Genomic DNA, 20,945 nt, shown 5'->3' on the forward strand with positions numbered 1-20,945 from the left:
GCGTTGGGTTGCTCCGAGCTGAAGGGCCCCTGCCTCGGCCTTTGTCAGGAGCTCGCAGGGACGTGAGCCGCACACGCCGCGGCGGCAGCGGAGGAAGGGTGGGCGGGAGGTAGGAGAGCGGAGGGGGGGAGGGCGAGGGGGAGGAGGAGGGAACGCGTCGGGAGGAGGGGAGAGGAGGCCAGTTCATCAAAACGGGCGCCGCCAGTTCTCGCGAGAAGGAGAGCCGGCCCGGAGCCACGGGATGTGGGGCGCAGGTGTAAGGCGAGCGCATCTCCTGCCAGCCCTGGGATAGAGCGGGCGCGCAGAAGTCAGACGGCAAAAGGCTGGGCGCGAGGCTGGGCGCGCGCGCTCCCGGGGAGCTCCGAGCGGCCGAGCCCCAGCAGCTTCGGATGTGCTGCTGCGGCGGCGGCGGCGGCGGAGGCGGCAGGAGCAGCGGCAGCGACAGCGGTAGCCGCCTCGGCGGCGGCGGCGGCGGCAGCCTGGTGGCGCTCGGGGCGCGGCGGAGCCCCCGGTCGCCCTGCTCGCTGGCCGCGCTTTGGGTGGATTTCTTCCTTCTCTGGCTTCGGGTCCCCCCGCACCGCCGAGCCGCCAAGATGATGTCCATGAACAGCAAGCAGCCCCACTTCGCGATGCACCCCACCCTGCCCGAGCACAAGTACCCGTCGCTGCACTCCAGCTCCGAAGCCATCCGGAGAGCCTGCCTCCCAACTCCGCCGGTAAGGGACCCGCCGCCAGCCGGGCTTTCCCCGTCCGCTCGCCCGCCCGCCCGCCTGCCCGCTGATCCTTTCCTCCCTCCCTCCCTCCGCTTCTCTCCCTCCCTCCTTCCCTTGCCGCCGCCGCCGCCGCCGCCTCGCCTTCTCCAGCTCCGTCCCCTCTTCCGCCTTCCTCCTCCGGTGCAGGGCGGCTGCCTCTCCGCCTTGCACCCAGCCGCGTCGGCTGCTTCTTGGCTTCCTTTGCCCTCCTCCGCAATGCTCAAGGGTTGGGATGGTCGAGGAGAAAAGGGGTCCATGCGCCCCCCCCCCACAAACGCAAACACACACACTGTGGATTTCAATTTACTTTTCCAGGTTCCAGCTCCAAGCAGACAGACCCCCTCCCCCCCCCAGGAAAACGTTGGCTGGGGCACCACTGGGAGCGCCCCAGCTGAAAGTGACGGAGCCGGCGGTCTTCCTCCTTCTCCCGCACCTGGGCGCCTCTGGGTCTTCCTCCGGCCCTTTTCCTACTCCTGCTCTCCCCTTGCCGCTTGGGATCCCAACCCGGGTCCCCTTCAGCACCGATTAGCTTTCTGGACTGACAATTTTTAAAACTTCTTCGCGCTCCTTCAGCCTTGACCGCTTTCCTCTCCCCTGTCCCCCAACTCCTCGCTTTTCCCCTTCCGATCTTTGGCGTCCTTCTCCCCCCTATTTGATCTCAACACTTCTCCTCTCCACGATTTTCTACCCACCCTCTCCCTTTCTGGCTCCTCTCCTGTCATTTTGCTCTCTTTTCCCCTCCTCGATGGCTCGGCGCCGTCCCTTCCTCCTCTCTCTCCCTTCCCCTTCTTCTCGCCTCTCTGGTGCCCTTCCTCCCTTGCCTTCCCTTCTCGTTCCCCGTCCTCCGTCGCCCTTGTCTTTGGACTCCACTCGGCCATCCGCGGCGATACCCGATTTACAAACTTTTCCATGCCCTCCGTTCGCCTCCTGCGCTTTCCTGCCCTCCTGCCCTCCCCGTCTGCGTCTCTCCGCGTTGGCTCTCCGTTTTGCGCTTGGTTTTCTAATGGCTTTTCTTTCTCCTTTCCTTCTTCTTCCCTCGCTGCCTCTTCCCGACCGGCATCTGCCCCCGTTCCTTCCTTCCTTCCTTCCTTCCTTCCTTCCTTCCTTCCTTCCTTCCTTCCTTCCTTCCTTCCTTCCTTCCTTCCTTCCTTCCTTCCTTCCTTCCTTCCTTCCTTCCTTCCTTCCTTCCTTCCTTCCTTCCCTGGTCGCTCCCTGGTGTTTTTCTGTGTGTCGCTTGCAGCTGCAGAGCAACATCTTCGCCAGCCTGGACGAGACGCTGCTGGCCCGGGCCGAGGCGCTGGCGGCCGTGGACATCGCGGTGTCGCAGGGCAAGAGCCACCCCTTCAAGCCGGACGCCACCTACCACACCATGAACAGCGTGCCCTGCACCTCCACCTCCACCGTGCCGCTGGGCCACCACCACCACCACCATCACCACCACCACCACCAAGCGCTGGAGCCCGGCGACCTGCTGGAGCACATCACCTCGCCCTCGCTGACCCTCATGACCGGCGCGGGAGGCGGCGGCGGCGGCGGCGGGCACGAGGGCGCGGGGGGCGCGGGGGCCGGCGGAGGCGGCGGCGGCGGAGGAGGAGGAGGCGGCGGCGGGGGCCTGATCTCCACCTCGGCCCACCCGCACTCGCACATGCACGGCCTGGGCCACCTGGCTCACCCGGCGGCCGCCGCCGCCATGAACATGCCGTCGGGCTTGCCGCACCCGGGCCTGGTGGCGGCCCACCACGGCGGGGCGGCCGGGCAGGCGGCGGCGGCGGCGGCGGCGGCGGCGGTGGGCGCGGCCGGGCTGGCCTCCATCTGCGACTCGGACACGGACCCGCGGGAGCTGGAGGCCTTCGCCGAGCGCTTCAAGCAGCGGCGGATCAAGCTGGGCGTGACGCAGGCCGACGTGGGCTCGGCGCTGGCCAACCTCAAGATCCCCGGGGTGGGCTCGCTCAGCCAGAGCACCATCTGCCGCTTCGAGTCGCTCACCCTCTCGCACAACAACATGATCGCGCTCAAGCCCATCCTGCAGGCCTGGCTGGAGGAAGCCGAGGGCGCCCAGCGCGAGAAAATGAACAAGCCCGAGCTCTTCAACGGCGGCGAGAAGAAGCGCAAGCGGACTTCCATCGCCGCGCCCGAGAAGCGCTCGCTCGAGGCCTACTTCGCCGTCCAGCCGCGGCCCTCCTCCGAGAAGATCGCCGCCATCGCGGAAAAATTGGACCTCAAAAAGAACGTGGTGCGGGTTTGGTTTTGCAACCAGAGACAGAAGCAGAAAAGGATGAAATTCTCCGCCACCTACTAGGCACCCGGGCACCCTGGCACGCGCACAGACCCGCACCCCCCGACGACACCGCGGTCGGAAACGCCGGCCAAAAACCCGACGGACGGAAAAAGACCAGAGCAAAACAATAGCCGAGCGCGCGCCCCCACTCCCTCGCCCCCCCAAACAAAACTCGCCTTGACCCGGGAAACAGCCCTGCCCTTGCCCCCCCCCCCCGCCCGGCCCGCCATCCCGCGCGGTTCCCGAGCTCCCCGGAGGATCTGGGGAGGGAAGAGCGGGGAGGAGGAGACTGTCCCCCCCCCGCGGCGCGTCTCTGGATTTTGTGGTTTCGGGAAGGAGAAAAGGGAGGGGGGCAGAGCCGGGAGGGGAGCCTAATCAGGTGTGGAGGCGGGTGAGCTGACGCTTGGGGGAACCGACGGACTTCTCTCTATTGGACTAGAGACTCTTCGCGGGCCGGAAGGAGACAAACAAACAAACAAACAAACAAAAGGAGGCACGAACTCGCTTGGGGACCAAGGACGCACGACGGGGTGAGCGTCGAGCGAGACAAGTCAGACGCGTCCGCGGAACAGGGGATCACTCGCTCGGGACACGGAAGGCTTTCCATTGTGTGTGCTTGTAAAAGGTAGTGGGAGGGGAGGGCGGGGAGGGGGGACCAGGCAGACAAAAGTTCACTTCCAGAGTCTTGATCCCGAATCGCAGCAGAAACACGCGTTGGGCCGCCAAGAGAAAAGTGTACAAAATTGCCGACTGGACATGCAGGGGTGGGAGGTGGGGAGTCCCTGAAAGTCAGCATGTGGGCGGGAAGGGAGGTGCTGATCGATCGGTTTTGGGTTTTGGATCCCCTCCCTCCGTTTGTTTTAATTTTTGTCCCTTCTCTCTGAATTCCTTATTCCTTTGACACGGCAGTTCTTGCGAAGGCTTTCCGGTGGGACGTATTGCACGGGGTATCTTTTGGGTGGTGGGAGGGCGCAGTTTGCAAAAGACCAGGGGGAAGCCTAGCGATGATCAGGAGAAGTTTTCGTAGCTTTGGGCCAGAGATGATCGGGAACAGAATCATATTTACCCAGGAAGACGTTTATCCTTCTAAGCCCTTTTCCCTAGCCCAGAAAAAAGTCTGAGAAAATCGCTTATTTGCTTTAAAAAAAAAAAAGAATAGAAAACAAAAGTCGTATTTTCCGCCTCACGCCTTGTTTCGCCCCACCCTTTAAACCTATGAAAAATTTGAAGACACACAGAATTTCGGTAGAGTTGACGTTTCTCGTCGTTGGTGCCAGGAATGGATCCTTAGGCTGGACTTTGTTGCGGCCCTTCACTTCCGCTCGCTCTTGTAGCCTGTTACCTTCTTTCTCTGTGGGCTGCAGCGGTCTACTGCATCCTTTAATTGGCAGTAAGTCCGAAGGAACTCCGTAGGATTTATTTCTATATTAAGACACAGGGCGTTCTGAGAGATTCCCCCCACCCACCCACCCATTTTGCAAGATTGTCCCAAGTGGTTGGAAGAACAGATTTGCTTTGTTTGAAGAGAAGTTCGGATGCCCGGAGTGTGGCGGACGATGGTTGTTTCTGCTCAGTAATAAACGCTAGGGTAAGACGATACGCTTAGGACCAAGGAATTTTGCACTGATCCGAGAGGAGAAATTGGAAGCTCATAGTTCCGAAGGATCATGGCTTCGTGATTCGGGAACTAAGATAATAAAACTTCCTAACTGGACAGAGGTTAATTCTGTAAAATGATAGCGTTGTACAAGGAAGGAATGATGGGGAAGGAATGGGTGGAAAAAAAAAAGACTTCTGGATCTTCAGCAGGAAACATTTTAATCTCCAAAATCGTTTTTGAGGGGGGGGAAAGTACCATAAAAAAGAGAAGAAATTAGGTGCGGGATGGGGTGGGGGAGGGACTGAGATTATGCATGCATGCCCTGAAAAGGCACAGAAAAATTCCATGATCAGGTCTCGGGAGGAGTTGTTTGTTTGTTTGTTTGATTTATTTATTTATTTATTTATTTATTTATTTGGTTTATTTATTCGGTTTATTTGTTCGTTGTTTCATAATTTCTAATGTGCGTTGAAGGATTTCTTTTGGTGTGTATCATTGTTTGCAGAGCAAACGTTCTATGCATCTAAAACTGAGCACTAAAAAAGAACTAGTTTCAACTGTTTTCTTTCTTTTTTCTGGATCATGGGTGTAATTTCACATAGCTGACTGCCTGTTTTGTCACTGAACACACACACACTGACACATAGACACACACATGAAGTCCTTGTCACATTACTTGTATTTAGATTTTTAACACAAAACAAGCAAACAGGAAAAAAAACAAATAAAAAGATGTTTGTAAATATTTTCTTTAATGCACAGAGGGGGCAAAAACGAGATGAGTTACAGCCACGTGTCACTGAATTATCTACCTGTCCATGTATGTGTGCTGAACTTTTTCCCTTGGTTGGGTCTTCTTGGTGTTTTTTTAAAAATTATTTTTGATTCCCATCAGAAATATTTCTGTACGCCAAATTATACAACAGGGAGATGTGTCTCAGCACACCTTCAAATAAAACAAACCTGGAAAACAAAAGAGAAAAGTATTATTATTATTATTATTATTCATTATTATTATTTCTTTATTTTGAGGTGCTTTCTCTCTCCCCCCCCCCCCGAAACACGGCTGCTAAAAATAAGATAAAATCAAGATGTGGAGCCGAAAGACAAAACCAAGACAAAGAGTCTACCAAAAATTTTTAACAAAGTAAGAGTTGTATTTTTCTGCTAAATTCAGAAATCCTTACTATAAGATAGATCTTATGTGAAAATGGATGCTCTGAATAAAATGAACTATATATTAGCTGCTTGTGTTTCTTGACCTTTATTCAGCATAAGTACAGAATATCGAGGACCATGTTTTAAGAGGCCAAACATAAAAAAGCCTTCATAAGTAATTTTTGAAAAGTTTTCTGATAAGATTGCAAAAATATCTGTAACAGAACCAAGGTAGAATAACGTCTGCTTTATATTTTGCACTTAATGATGTAACAAAACTAAGTTCTTTTTTATTTTGGGTTAATAAATATGGAAATCACAAATTCATCTCTCCTTATGTTATGAATGGAATTGATCCTTATGACTGCATCTTCAGCCTATCAAGGGCCCCGATCCAGCTAATGTTATTCTTGACAATACTCCGATTCTAGACATACGGGTTTAGCAGTGCTTCCGCCCAGGAAAGTAAATATAAGATCTCAGCTTAAGGCTGAAACCGGTGGAGATCACCTCTACTTCTGAGCAAACCTGCTGAGGCTCGGGTCCCTGTCACGACCTGGTCTTTAGCTGGAGATCAAACCACCACCACCAACGTTTTGGTGAATCTGGAATTCTAACACCATTATACTTGAAAGGAGTACTTCAAGTTTGGGATATTTTTTCCCCTTGATTCTGTCTCCTCCATCTCCGGTGATGCTTGATCTTGGCCGTAGATCTGCGGATCAAGCTGCTTAACTCGGTAAACAAAAATAAATTCCAAAATACAGCGTCTAGGCAGGAGGTGGGATGCAGAATCCTACCCTTGCTTATCTGGAAGTCAGGCCCATTTAATTTAGAGGGTCTTACTTTTGAGTAGACACATGTAAGATTGCACTGTACAAATCCTTTTTTTCCAAAAAAGAAAAGAAAGAAAAGAAAGAAAGAAAGAAAGGAAAGGAAAAGGAAAAGGAAAAGGGGGGCGGGGGAGTAGAATCATTTTACCGAAAATAGATTTGTTTCTTATGTTACTCAACTGGAAATGTCATCTGAATTTTTAAATGAATGCATTTGTAAAAGCGAAAATATTTTTTACGTAAGTTCTATCGGATATTATTATTATTATTTGGAAAATCGGGAATGACCAAATAAAATGAATATCAAGTTGTGTTTTATTTTCCGTGATGTGCCCTCCAACAGAAATGTTGCTGGCAACCTCGAGTCGTGGACCTACTGCTGGAGAGAGGCAGGCGTAGGGTCCCTTCCAGTTTCACCCGCAATACTGGGAGCAGAACAAATGCTGATCATTAGTTTGTACCTAGCAAAGGGTCTAATAGGAAACGCCACAGTCTAGCCCTGAATCACTTCACGGGCGACAGCATAAAACATGCTGGTTTTGTTATGTGCACCACCACCCCAAATCACTTCCGACTTCTGTCGCCTCTGTGAAACACTTAAAACAGAAGCAGTGTGTGGAAATCGTACTGTCCGCCTCTCAGAGAAATAAGGCGCTTCGCACGGAGAGAGGGCCGAGTCGGACTGAAACAATTTCCCGACACATTCTTAAGCATGCCTGCTCGGAAGGAAGACCCATCCGATCCTGTGGGCCTTTACTTCCAGGTTAGCGTGGGTAGGTTTACTTCAATGCTGCGTTCCTTTCTAACGGAGCCCCAAAGGCACAGCCCCCCCCCCCAAAATCTCCCCTTGAAATAAATGGGATTTGAAAGTGCGTAGCTGGAAATGGATATTTCCTTTTAGCTGGCGCCGCCTCAGTTCCCTTCCCTTCTCTGCTCACAGCAAGTAAATGGCTTTCAGGGGATCTTGCCTGTAAGGCAGCCCTTCTCGGACTCCCACCGTCCGGAGCGTTCCGGTGCCAAGGCCGAAACGTGTATCTGGGACTCCCTTCTGGAGCTAATCCGGCTTCCTTTTGAGTTAGACGTCCGCGGGATTGCGCTCGCCTGTACCGGGGAAGGGAGGCCCAGTGAGATTAACCTCAAAACAAATTGATTTAGGTCAAGATCCGACGGAATGGGGCCATGTCAGAACCCCGACCTGACCTCCAGCGCAATAGGCGCCTTGTCAGAAGTTAGTCTGACTGAGTTGTGTGGGACTCCCTCCCCCCCCCCAACAAGGAAAGGGATTTAGATTTCCTGTGAACACGATCTGTTGTATTATTTTATGTTATTCTCTGGGTTGGTATCCTTTGCAGGAGGCAATGTCTGACTACAGATGCAACCGTTCTGAGTATCTTCTTTAAGGACATTCAAATGTTATCTCAGTTCTCCGCAGCCACTCGAAGGATCTCCCCCCCCTTGGTTCTTCACTGGCAGTTTTCGGCTCCTCCACTAACACTCTTCGCCTCCCCTCCCCTCTTCCTTTTTAACATTTCCAGCCCGTCGTTTCTCCCTCGTCCGACCCAGGCTGGTGGAATGTCTGTTTAACACTTGTTCTGAAATTGCTTTCAACTTAGATTAGACCGTCATAAATGAATTATAGGCAGACCCAACTGCAGGGCTAATATTGATTTCCCCCCCCTCCACTTGCTCAGAATTCCAAGCCCCCCGTCTCTTTTTTTCTTCACTCTCTCACGATAATATGTAGCTTAAACTGGTCCCACTTCCAGAAGTCCAAAGATTTCCCCATCAAAACTTTTTTTTAAAGTATTCCCTCGTCCAGATTCACTATGTTTCTATACGGTGAATTTAAGCCGGGAGTTCTTATATGTTCTAGGGCCGCCCGTCTCCCCTGATGATATATCTTAGGGCTGCGTCCACATAAAAATGAGATGTTCCTCTGACGCCTCCCAGTCGATTCCGGGTCTCTCGGAATATTTGAGGTCAAGGCCCCGCCCACTTCCCATTTCCTCATCCCCCCCCACCCCCGCTCGCGTTGGGTTTTTTTTCACCTGCTGATCCCTCTTTTTCTTTTTTTTTTGGGGGGGGAACTGTAATTGGCAATTCCCACCCGCCCCACTCTCCTCCACAACCGTAATCAACCGCAAATACCCTCCCACGCCTGAGAACTTGCCCCCACCTGCGAGACAAGCCTCCGATGAGCATTAATTAATCTGTGATTTAAAAGGTTGATAAAATATTAGTGCTTCTCTGCCGCGGCCCATTCTCCCCCCCCCCCGCCCCGCCCAGACCGGCACTCGGGCGAGCTTGGGCGCGGAGCCAGCGGAGAAAGCAGGGGTGGTTCCGCCGAGCCAATCACGTGCTCTCCGCCAGCATGGCTGCAAACACAATTACACGGCCGCTCCCTGCATAATTCATGGGCTGAGAGTTGGAAAATTAATAAAATGAATTATAACAAGAGGCTAATTAAAAACTTTAGTAATTGTTGTCGAGGCGGCTTGATAGGAGGCTGGGTGCGCTCGACCCTTCGCCGGCTCCTTCTCGCCTTTCGAAAAGTTGGTCTTAACGGCTTATATTAGTGTTGCTGCTGTTGTTACTACTGCTCCTAATATTACTGGTTCGGAGGAAGCGATTTTGTTTCAAGGATAAAAAGGTGATGCCAATAGGTCGGATCCAGATTTCGTCCTACCTAGAGTCGACCTACTGATGTCAATGTGACTTCAGTTGAATCGAGACTCACTTCAGTGTCCGTCCTTTCTAAGGATCCGTATTCAACGGGGGTGGAGTGGGGTTTGCAACTTCTGGAATTTTCTTTACCCCACGTTCCTTCTGGAATTTGACACTCCCCCCCTTGCTCCCGCTCCCCCCCCCCAAAAAAAGGAAGAGGTCGGGAAATGTACTTAAGTCTCTGATCAAATCAATCTTCGTCAAGAGAAACGGCAGCTTTGGGAAGTTTCAGCAGAAATCGACACCTTTTTTTTCTCAGAAGAAGTTAAGTCCTATGATGTTCAGTGGAGGCCACCCCCTTGTAAATCTACTCCGGGCGGCAGCCTCGCCGATCCCTCCTTTTCGCTTTCCTCCTTTCCTCCGCCTTCACACGCCTACAGGTCTCAGGCACCGAAAGCAGGAGGCGGCTGTCCTGTCGTCTCTGCCACGGGCCTCCTCTCTTTTTGTTGCTTTGCTTTGCTTTGGTTTTCTTGCGACTGAGGCTTTTCCCTCCGAAGGGGGTGCGACGCATTTCAAAGCGAGAAACGCGTGTGCAGCACAGCCGACGTGACAAAAACGCCAACGTGAAGCGGCCGGCATACCTGCGGGACCCATCGCATGGGGGGGGCGGCGGGGGCGGGAAAGGCGGTGAGACAAGAAGAGCCCTCGACCTTTCCCACTTAAAAGAAAACACCCAACGAGGCTTCCTTCACACGAGTGTTAAGTTTGCAAAGTCGAGCTGGTCTTAGGCAAACACGCAAGGCCTTCGAGGGCTCCTACCCTCCCCCGGTCCTTGTATGGGTGGGTTCAACTTGAACTTCTTTTCCCCTTCCAGCGTCTCCTCGCCCACCCCGCCACTCCCCCCCCACACACATATTTCAAGCAGCTCTCTCGGATCCAACCCAGAAAGCGTTGGTTCTGGGTGAATTTTGTGCTTGCTTTCCTTTTAAAAGTAGTGGAACTAACAACAGGCGGAGTCGAAATCTGTTCACACGCACATGGCTGTTCACAGGCTGCTTTTGTGACTTTGGCAAAACCTTGTTTGTTTGCTTGCTGACGTTATAAGAATTTCCTCCCCCCCCCCCGGAAAGCAATATAACCCCAACCAGCGGACCTCCATCCGGATGAAACTCTGCGTTTTGTCTGGGTTCTCCCTGTTTCTGTTGACAGGGAGAGGAGAGATCGGGCCCCGAGAAGGATCTAGTGAAGCTGGTTTTCGGAGGGCGGCAGGGAAGGGAGAGCCATAATCCATACATTTCCTGGCACCCCGGCCTTAATAGCCTCATGCCGTTCATTGTGTCAATACGCATTTATTGACATTTAAAGGCGGGGTGGGGGCGAAGGGGAGAAGGAGAACGGAGCCGCACGGTTTCAAAGGCCTGAGATCGTCCGAGGGGAAATGTATAATTACAAGTCACAAAAACAACACACCTGCTTAGAGCGAGGTTCCTGCAAGAATGGGAGCTGTACGAGCGGGAAGTGAAAAGGAACTCGGTGTGCTGGTTTGGGGAGCCAGATCGGAACAGAAATTCCAAGAATTTCAGGGATCGTTTGTCAGGAAGAATCTCGATCTTCTAAAGACCCTTGAAAACTCAGAAACGGAGGGCGAGTTGTGGCTAACTTTGTGGTCAGACAAAAAGCACTCTGCTCATGCTCCGAGGAATGCGAGGATCCCTTACATTTCTTTCCAAACAACTAAAGCCGGCAGAAGGTGAAGATTCTTCAAAAATACCTAACACACGTTTGGAATTTTCTGTTTAAGAACTCCCCCCCCCCCCCCCAATTCATGCGATCCTCAAGACTGGAAGGCATCTATAGGGCGCAGGCTAGATTTACCGATTAAGGTAAGACTTGGGATGCAGAAGTGCTGTGCATTCCAACGGCCCCCTCCAACCAATGTATTTTAACTCCTCAATTGACCTCGAGAATGATAATGTAAAGCTAAGAGTGGCTTATAAGGCTCCAGAGGGCTGTAATTTGTTCTTCAATACTGGAACTCCAAACCAGCACATGTGATGCAATATTGATTAGGCAGGTGCCTCTGAGCTTGTGTAGAGGGCCTTGCCTTCTTTCCACAGATTAATTACAGCCAGAGTTTCACAAAGGTGGGGTCAGAACACAGGCCTTTACATCCCGGGCATCTTTTGATTTTTAGAGGTGAAACATGGAAAAATAGCACAGAACAGTGGAAGGAGGATTCCACAAAAGCAAGCAAGGAAAGTATATTTAGTACACTTTCTGCGATATGGCCTGTGAATAATATTGCTGTAATGGTCTATATTTCAACAAGGACAATTGTCTCGGACGGATGGTTTGTTCAGTTGATTGTAGGGTTTAATTACTGAGGGTTTATGGCTGTGGGATTGTTTAGCAAGGAGGGGCATACAAGGACACAAAAATGTGCAATATTTTTCAATGGGGGCAGATGACACTTTTAGCTGTGGGTTTCCCAAAGGGATCAAAATGAGAGATCAAAACTACACAAAAAACACATGAAATTGATATCCGAAGAGCTCTCTCTCACTCACTCTCTCTCTCTCTCTCTCACTCTCTCTCTCTCTCTCACACACACACACACACACACCCCTGCCATTCACGAAGAAATTGAGGGTTTGTGGTATTCTAGATGCATGCAGACTGGAACCCCGAAAACCCCAATGAGCATAGCCAGCAGTCATGGATGATGGTAGCTGTAGTCCAAAAACTTCGGGAGGTACACAGGGTTCCTCAACCCTGAACTAAAGGCTGCAGCAAGTGGAGATCTGCCGCCACCCCCACCCCCCAAATGAAAGTTTGACATCAGGTGCAATACATGGTGTGTAAATTGGTTTCCGCCTTCATCTGGGAGTGATCAAATACAGAATAATCATATGAGAAGAAATCAAGCAACATGCAGTCACGTGTAAACAAGCATACCGGGAAACACAGACACACACAGGCGAAAGCTGGTGAGTTGCTTTATAATGAGGGAAGAGGAAGTCCTCACTGCGAAAGCTTGTTATATTATGTGCGGTCGACTCGGAACCGACTTATAGCGATCCTAACAGGGCTCCCAAAAGATATTTAAGGAGTGGCTTTACCAGTTCCACGCCCCCCCCCCGTAAGCTTCCATGGTTGAGCAGGGACTCGAACCCAGGTTTCCTGAGTCCTAGTAGGTCACTCTGTCTACTGCACGACGCTGAGTAACTTTTACCATGAAAATAAATACTTTAAATGGGGGAACCAAAATATATTGTTCTGTTTTAAATCCAGCAAATGATCTGAAATAATACGTTGTATATTATCCTCTTATCAATCCTAAGTGGCAAAGCGAGCTTTGTTTTGCTTCCTCTTTTCCTAGTGTTTTCAGTGTGCAGTATCAGAACTGGCCACTAGCAGGAACCTTAGCGTATCCCCCTTGTGTTTTTTCTGGCACGCTGCAGACCGCACTGCAGCGTTAATAACGTGCAACAGCGGCGAATTATTCTCGCCCTCTGTAGCGATTATAACGGCAGGCCCAAGGTAGTGGGTAAGGCAAAAGGTTCCCTTTGAATATAGGATTCCAAGAACTGTTGTGCCGCCTAAGACAGTATAGCACATTTTTAGTGTAGTCTTGTTAGGAAAACTTTGTGTGCTGCTGCTGATGGCAGGAAAATTGAATAATAGATAACAGTATGACACAGTTGATGCAATGGAGGCATTAAATGGGGGGGGGGGGGCAGTTCGAAATCTAAAAAAAAGGAAGGAAGGGGGATGCAAGTCGGTTTGTCAGAGCCAGCGAACTTGGCTCTACGCTGTGGTGATGATTTCGAGGATGGTGATGAAAAAACATTAGTGAGATGCTGTTGATGTTGGCTTTGGGAGCTGAAGTCCAGGGACCCCGGCAACAGAAGGCGCAAGATTGGCCCCCGCCCCGAAACACAAATGCTGGCCTGTGGGCAACATTTTGAAAGAAAACAGTACGCATCAGCTCATGGGGGGGGGAAGAGATGTGTGTGTGGAGACCATGCTTAACATTATTTAACTGCGCCGTTGCCCACGGTCCTTTTAAAGTAGCTCGGAGCTGCCGCGGGTCCTGCGACTGCGGGGTAGGGGAGCCTCGGGACTCTGCTTCTGAATTCCACCGGCTGAAGCGCTACTCCGAATTCAGCGAGGCAACGCGTCTGGAACCGCCTCAGCCTCTCCCCGCCCGCTTAGAAACAGGAACAGCCCCGAACTTCCGTAGACTCTGGATCAAAACCCAACAAAGCCCAGGCAGTAATCAACGGGGGTAGCTCACTCACACAACAATTGCTTTTCTCTCTCCCCCCCCCCTCTTCCTTTCTTCCCCCCCCTCCCTTCCTCACTGAAGTGTTGACAATAAACATTTAATGAAAGCAGAGACTCCGATGTCTCCAGACAGTGTCAGAATACTTTAAACAGACCATTACCATGGAAGCTTCCTTACTTCAAACGCCGCCACACACCAGACCCCCTAACATTATTTTTAGGGGAAAAAAATACAAAGTATGAAACAAATAACCTGTTTATACAGATAGTTGCAGCTGTTTGCTCCGCTTCTGACATGCCTCTCTTCCTAATCGACCCCCCCCCCTCCAAGAACCCCTCCATCTTTCCTGCCGTATTTAGTAACAGGAACTTAACTCATTTCAGATTGCTCCTGGTTGAGAGAGAGAGAGAGAGAGAGAGAGAGAGAGAGAAGGGGGAAAATGTTAAATACAGTTAATGTAATATTAATCGCCCTTTGGTGATATAAAACGCAAAAACTTCAGGCGGCTATTGAGCTTTTTCGAGCGGCAGGCGCCCCGGAAAACAGGCACCGCGGAGGAGGGAAGGGAGAAAGGCAAAAGAGGTCTGTATTTACGGCTTTTGTTTGCTTTTTGGGGACAGCCAAAGGAGGCAGGAAGAGAGAGAGAGAGAGAAAGAGAGAGAGAGAGAGATTCAGCCGGCTTGTGCTCCTCTGGCTTGGAGGAGCAGCTGGGAAGCTTTCGGTGGGGCTCAGCAGCCTTCCCCCCCCTCTCCCCGGCCTTTGGAGCAAATCCGAATAACTAATAATGATTTATGTTAATTCCACTCCACTTCGGTGACTTTATTAAGGCAGGCAGCGGCTAGAGCAAGGGAGAGGGGGTGGAGGTGGGGGCACAGCAAGCTGGCTTTTGAGTGGCTTCCGAAAGATAAAAAGGCTCTGGCTTTCGCGTTCGTTTGCTTATTTGTTTTCCTAGAGAATGTATGTGGATCGCGGGTTGGCGGTCTCGTCCGAAGACCGCCTGGCGCTCAGTTCCTTTAAAAGCGGGGCCTGCCTGAAAAGCACGTGGGAAGCCAAAGGGCTTTCCAACAGCGGCGGCGGGGGGGGGGGGGAGACACGCGAGGGGAGCTGAACCCGGTGTGGCTTTGCCACACTTCGGGGGCTTTCGTTTTCGTTTTGGCTCCGATTGCGGGAAGGGTCACGTGACCATCTCGTTTTTAAAGCGGGTTTAAGGACCCCCCCCCCCCGCCACTACTCTGTTCTTCCAGGCAGAACTCCGGCCGTGGCTTCGGTTTTCACGAGCTCAGCTTCAGAAGGAGGCCAAATGCTGGCGTGGCTGGGTTTGGAAGTCGGATAAATAAAGAGGGGGCGGGGCTTGCAACGTCATCGGCGGGCTACCAGCCAAACACACGGGTCTCCAATCCCACTGATTCAGAATGAAAGGACACCCCTAGGTTGCAAGTTCTGACGCTTTCGGAGCTGAAGGAGGGTGGTGTTGATTTGCCAGTCTTCAGTCAAAGGGTTTAGTGGAGTGCAGCACAAACCTCCTCTTGTCTACTCAGAAGTAAGTCCCACCGACTAGCATGGGGCGTATTGTGTATCAGATTGCCGCTTACCAGGCGGAAAATCTCCGGGGATTCACTTCCGACAAGACATGGGGAGAACAGAACTGCACATGTGAAGCTGGCTTTAAGGAGTGAAAAACAGCCGATTCCCAAAACTGTTAAGAGGAGCCGCCTAAGTTGAGCCCTGCTGGATCAGTATTTGATCTGCCATCCTGTTTCCCAGAGTGAACAGTCACTGAGGTGCCCTTCGGGATCATTGCAACAAAGGAAGCTCTTCATGTTTTGTCTCGATTTCTAGTATTTACAGGTAGACAGTGCCTGAATGTGGAAGTTCCATAAAGTTAAAATGACCGACAGTCGCTGCACTATTAGACACACTTTCCGTGGCGTACAAGTTCCCTTGAACTCAAGGGGACATATTTCTGAGTTGATTGGGTAGAAGATTGTACTACTTTAGGTTGTGATCCGTGTGAGGGGGAGTGGGCGGAGGGAGGGAGCAGCGATTCGTTGCCCGTCGTTCTACAATACCTGGAAGACTATTGCACGGGGAGGAATCTTGCTGGAGGGAAAAAAACCCCGAAACCACGCTGGCTGACAATGGCAACATTTGATGGGGGTGGAAGATCTCTGTGCCTTTAATGATACCAGGAAACGCAGAAATCCCAAGGAGGAACTTTACATTATCATGAAGATGCAGAGGTGGCGGGTGAGTGGGTGGGTGGGTCAGTGGGGGAAGAGACCCTGCTTTCCATTCTGATTTCTTTAAGAGAAGTATTTATTTTCTTGTTACATAGGATTTAAAGGCCCGGGAACTTTGTTAGAAAGAGTTGCCAACCCTAGCTCGAAAGACAGCCTTCCCATCTCTCTTCTTCCTTGCCATTCCCAAGGAATGGATTCAAATACTGTACACAGAAACAAATTCCTATCTAGTCTAGTGGAAGTCGGCAAGAAAGGACGACGGAGAGAGTCTGACGTTTACTCCGAATCAGGGATGGGGGAATTTGCCTTGGTATGAAAGAGAAGACGCGTTCTACTTCCTGGTCGTTTACTTTCTCCGCTTCACTTGCAGCCGGAACCTCCCCCCCCCCGCACTCCTACCCACCCACCCCCCCAGGCCAAAGGATAACCAAATAGGCCCATGTCAAACCTCTCTTTATTAGCACGAGGTGGTTTTATTTTTTTGGGGGGGGGATCAGAAGACAGAGTCACGTGGGGAGGAGATCCTTCATTAACCCTTTCTGGGCTCCCCCCCCCCAAATTCGAAAGAGCCGAGCCCTATTCATTCGGAAGAGGGGTGCCTTCCTGGTGCTTGCGGTCAAACGCTGACACTGCCTCCAGCCGCAGCCTTTCGCGGCCGGCCCTGCTGAGCCAGCGCTCCTTACCTAACCCTAGGCCCATCCTCCAAAGGGAGTGTAAGGCAGTGACTCCGCCTGGGTGAGCCTAATCTTGGAACGAATCAGCCAGAAACAATTTAGAATTCTTTCCTAAGCCTTCTTTTTCTGCAGCCTAGAAGCAAACTTTATAGCGAGACAGAAGCCAAAAACCTTTGCCCGCCCGTTCGAAACGATCCAGCGAACTTTCCAGTCGATCCAAGTTGACCTTTTTACTGACAGCGGACCCAACAGCGGCCGCGGTTATTTACCAGGTTGGATCTCAGTTTCACACACTTTGCAAGAGACTGGGGCGGTTTTTTGTTTTTTGTTTTTTTGCGGGGGAGGGCATCCCCTGTTCTAGTGACCAGCCGCTTACAGATCAGGAAATTGAATTTGTAGGGTGGTACACTTCGCCGGATTAGGCTCAAAGCGGGCTGATATTCCGGGCCGCTCTCTGTCATTGCAAAAGAGCGGAGTGTGTGTGTGCGTGAGTGCGTTTAAAGCAAAGCGCATTCACAGAATAGAGACTTACTGGAAAAGGTCGAGCTGATCCTGATTATTCTTGATTATTCTTCCAAGCGGAGCGGAGAATGTCACCGCGTGACCACGCTTCCGCTGCAGAAGCACTACCAGACTAAACACGGAGGGTATGCAAGGGGTGTGTGGATGACACATTCCTTGTGGAACCAAGCTAAACCCCAGAGGCCCTGGCAAGGTTCAGAAAAGTATCTTTCTGTCTAATCTGTGGGTGGGTGAGGGTTTCAGACTTTTAAAAAAGTTTTAGAAGTATTAACACCGCCCCCCTGTAAACATTCACACAAGGAAACAAATCATCGACAAGTGCATGCGCACTTGTCAAGGATGCACACATGAGGGTGCAAAATCTCTCTCTCTCTGGGATCAATTCAATTGCATACAAAACTTTTCAAAGCCAGCAAGATGTTCTAGTTACTTTCTGCACTCTTTTTTGAGGGGGCCTTTTATAATGTGGGTATATTGTTCAGACGTTTTGATCAACCGTTTGATATACGTAGAGTATAGTGTATACGATGCTCTATACAACGCACAGTTTGTGCCGTATTTTGCTCTACTTATTTGATGAAACAAATACTCATTTTTAATGCAGGTGTGAAAGGTTCAGGAAGAAGGTAGACAGAAAAGAGTAAATCACGATTCCTAAAACATTCGATTTAGGGTTACTGTGTGTCCATAATTGTAGCTATAAAGATATGTAATCATTATGTTGTTGAGATATTTGGAAATCAGTATTTGTTGATACCACCAAATTGGTGCAAAATGTGTCAGAAAAAAATAGGTATAGGTGTAAATGTTGTAGGTATGTGCTGCTGTATTTCTTTAGACCTACACATCCAAGTGCAATGACGAGTATTTTAGCTTTTTCTCTCTCTAGTTGAACCAATACTAAGAGTATGGCATGTGTTTGTGCATGAGAGCATGTCTATCCGTCTGTCTGCCTGCCATTGTCCATTGTCTTGTTTATTTAATTTGATTTCCAGAAAGGTTAAAAAAAACCATACACCTATGCTGTGTGTTTCATTTTCAGATGAAACATTTCAGGTAGAATTCATTTGATAGCGCTCTTCCCCCTCTGCCCCCAACACACAATTCCTATCCTCTTTTTTTCCTCTTCTCATACATGGTAGATGCAGCTAGGAAGTTTGTATGACATATATTTTGTGTGTGTGTGTGTGTGTGACATATTCAGATATATGCCTCTACATATGTATATATGCACACATGTACTGTATATATGTAAACATGCATATACGCGTGGGCAGCGTCCTCCTCCCTTCGTTCACGAAACCTTGGTGGCTCTTTGTTGCCTGAGCAGGCGAGTCAGTTGCTCTGGAGCATCAGCACCAAGAACAGCTCCCTTAGAACGGGGAAGCGTGATGCATTATTGAAAGCCTGTATCCAACAGCTCTGGGGTGCAGCCTTTCCGCGCTGGGCTGGAGATGAAGTCTGACTGTCTGACTGCACAGAAGCCTCTAATATGTTAATGGCCGTAGGGGATGCCTAAGGTAGCGTCTCAAGCTGCTTCGCACACCATATGTCAGGCCGTTAGCCACATGGATCTATTAATCAAACGGAGAGGGAGAAAGAGGGGAAGGGGTGCGGGTGGCAGGGAGGCGGTGGGATTGAAAGAAGAGAAGGGTTTCCAAAGCCCTCATCCTATTTGACTACATCTTTCCTCTTCTTCTTTTTCCTCCTTCTCCCCATCTTAAAAAGTACAGAAACTACTAGGAATAAAAAAAAGACAAAGAAACCTTGATGTTTCCCTGTAACCCAAATAGAGCATTTATTACTAGAAGGGAAGAGGTACGTTTCTGTCTGGAAGGCCGCTGAAGGATCTCATTGGGTGGAAGGAAGTCTGCATCAACCCATAGCGGGAAATAATAAATTTGCTTCAGAAAGGAAACTTCCTTTTAAAAGCAGTTTAGTTCAAGCTGCACTTAACAACATGAACTCCCATTTTATATGGCTAGTGTGACTGCTATTCTGTTATGCCTCCACACTTTTCTGAAAACTCTTCTGCCGAAACCTTCTGCTGAACTTCCCCTTCAACTATATCAAAGCGCGGAATCCATAGTATGACTTCCACATCAGTTCGGTGGGTGGATGGGAATTCTTTAAGAATGCAATTCACATCCTACAGAGGTCAGTGATACATCTTCTATCGATTTTCATAGCTGTTGATCACACCCAAAGTTAAGAGCCAGGGAGTTAGGAATAGATACAACAAGATCTAAAGGAAAATAAGGTGCCCAGAGAAAACTCTCAGATCTCCGAACTGCACAGTGTTCAGTTTGAGATACTAAGAGGGAAGGCGTCCTTAGATTATCTTGCGTTCCTTGAACACAGAGGTGGGCGTGGGGAGGGGAGGGCGGCGGATGATGGTGATCTAGCCACTCGAACTGTTCTGTTTTCAGTGGAAACTAATCGGTCTGGAAAAAAAAATCGTTGTTTTGGTTCTTCTTTTTATTATAGGTAGCCAAACAACACTGAATTTACAGTGGCAAAAGAAAAACATAAAATTGTAACAAAGTTTGACATAACAATAATTATCTGCCGTCGAGTCAATTCTTTTATGGTGACCCTTTCCAGGAGTTTCTAGGTAGAGAGGACTCGGAAGTGGTTGACTATTTCCCTTCTTCCGCCATAAGTCAGAATGGACTTGAGGCCCCGCAATTATTATTAAAGTTTGAAATCAGAGTTCATGCAGAAATATCCATAGTACCATTCGTCAGTAGGTCGGGGGCACAATCTGTTTCGAAGCCTTTCAGGTCGCCGTCCTAGGCACGCTTGAGAGGGAGGCCCATAGGGAAATCAGTGGGGCTTACTCCTGGAAAAGCATGAAGAAGATCGCGCTGTTTAACAGCTACAGAAAGCCCATGGATTTCTTCCTTGGGAAAGACTGTGGGGCGTGGCGACGCTTAAATCCACCGGATCTTGCCCGCGCTACATAACAACCGTGTGGGGGGGTCAGTGCACTTAAGAGGATTTCTTGGGCAAAAGGTCTTGGAACTGCAGATAGTGTCAGGGCACCCGGCATTGCTCCCAAACCAGGCAAGAAACCTCCTGGATGTTTTCTGTAGAACTGGTGCCCGTGGCAGCGAAGACCCGTGGGGGGGGGGCACAGGCAGGCGGGGCAACCTGCGCCTGGAAGGTGCCTGCAGAATATCGCCTGGCCGCCACGCCGAGAACGCAGAGAGCCTACGCGTGTTGCGTGACCTACCTTAGAGCTAAAGTAACCCCCCTCCCCTCGCCGCCTCCTATTTTCCTCTCTTTGATGATAGATGATTTCTGTTCTGTCGCATGATTAGTGCTCAGGTCTGCGGTGCCCGTCTTTAAGCATATGTTTCCTTTAATGAACATTTTATTCAACCTGAACAAATTTCCGAGGCCGTTCGAGTGTCCTCAAGCTACGGCTCAGATCAAGATGGAGACAAATATAGGAGGAGATCCAATAAACAATACAGGGAGAGATGTAACCGGTTGTGCCTTCCATTTTTTGCTCTCGCTCTAGGAAGGCGCTTATTACTTATTATCCACCCCACCACCCCGGCACACAAACACGCGAACACAGAGAACCACGGAGCCACTCCATACATACCCCTTTTTTCAAAATTTGGTGTCCAAACCCGACTTTCGTATTCCTTCTTTCAATCCCCCTCCCCCCCGTTAAAAGGTAACCCCATATATCTGTCGCTTCAGGTTCCCAAAGACTCGTAACTTAATTCCTTCGGGCTATTCATCAGCCCAGTAATTAAACTAGCAAATGGATGTAAATAACGTGAAATTGGTTTCATGACAGATGAGCCAAAGAGGCCTCTGACATGAAACAAAGCAGGACAATTATTATTTCGGCACTAGGCTATATGAGGGACTCCATCTGGATTTATTAGGTTCTGCAAGTTATTTGCTGGAAGCAGGCAA

The 20,945-nt window shown here is 50.2% G+C and overlaps 1 protein-coding gene and 1 long non-coding RNA gene across 2 annotated transcripts in view; one reads left to right on the top strand and one right to left on the bottom strand.

The window, feature by feature from the left end:
• The first annotated feature begins 206 nt into the window (after nucleotides 1–206).
• On the top strand, nucleotides 207–3,162 carry POU4F1 (POU class 4 homeobox 1). Its single transcript, XM_072994676.2, has 2 exons — nucleotides 207–716; nucleotides 1,993–3,162. Exons 1-2 carry the CDS (start codon nucleotides 390–392, stop codon nucleotides 3,049–3,051), a joined length of 1,386 nt encoding a protein of 461 aa, XP_072850777.2. The 5' UTR covers nucleotides 207–389; the 3' UTR covers nucleotides 3,052–3,162.
• A 1,013-nt stretch (nucleotides 3,163–4,175) lies between these two features.
• Nucleotides 4,176–20,945, bottom strand: part of LOC140705793 (uncharacterized) — a 269,465-nt gene continuing 252,695 nt past the window's right edge. Inside the window, exon 3 of the long non-coding RNA XR_013544055.1 lies at nucleotides 4,176–5,593. This is a non-coding gene — a long non-coding RNA (uncharacterized LOC140705793). The remainder of the gene's footprint in view (nucleotides 5,594–20,945) is intronic.

This window comes from Pogona vitticeps, chromosome 3 (genome assembly GCF_051106095.1).
Source record: "Pogona vitticeps strain Pit_001003342236 chromosome 3, PviZW2.1, whole genome shotgun sequence".
Lineage (NCBI taxonomy): Eukaryota > Metazoa > Chordata > Lepidosauria > Squamata > Agamidae > Pogona > Pogona vitticeps.

Coding starts and splice junctions, on each gene's coding strand:
- POU4F1 (XM_072994676.2), top strand. CDS start 390: ATGTGCTGCTGCGGCGGCGGCGGCGGCGGAGGCGGCAGGAGCAGCGGC. Junction 717..1,992: donor CCTGCCTCCCAACTCCGCCG/GTAAGGGACCCG, acceptor TGTCGCTTGCAG/CTGCAGAGCAACATCTTCGC.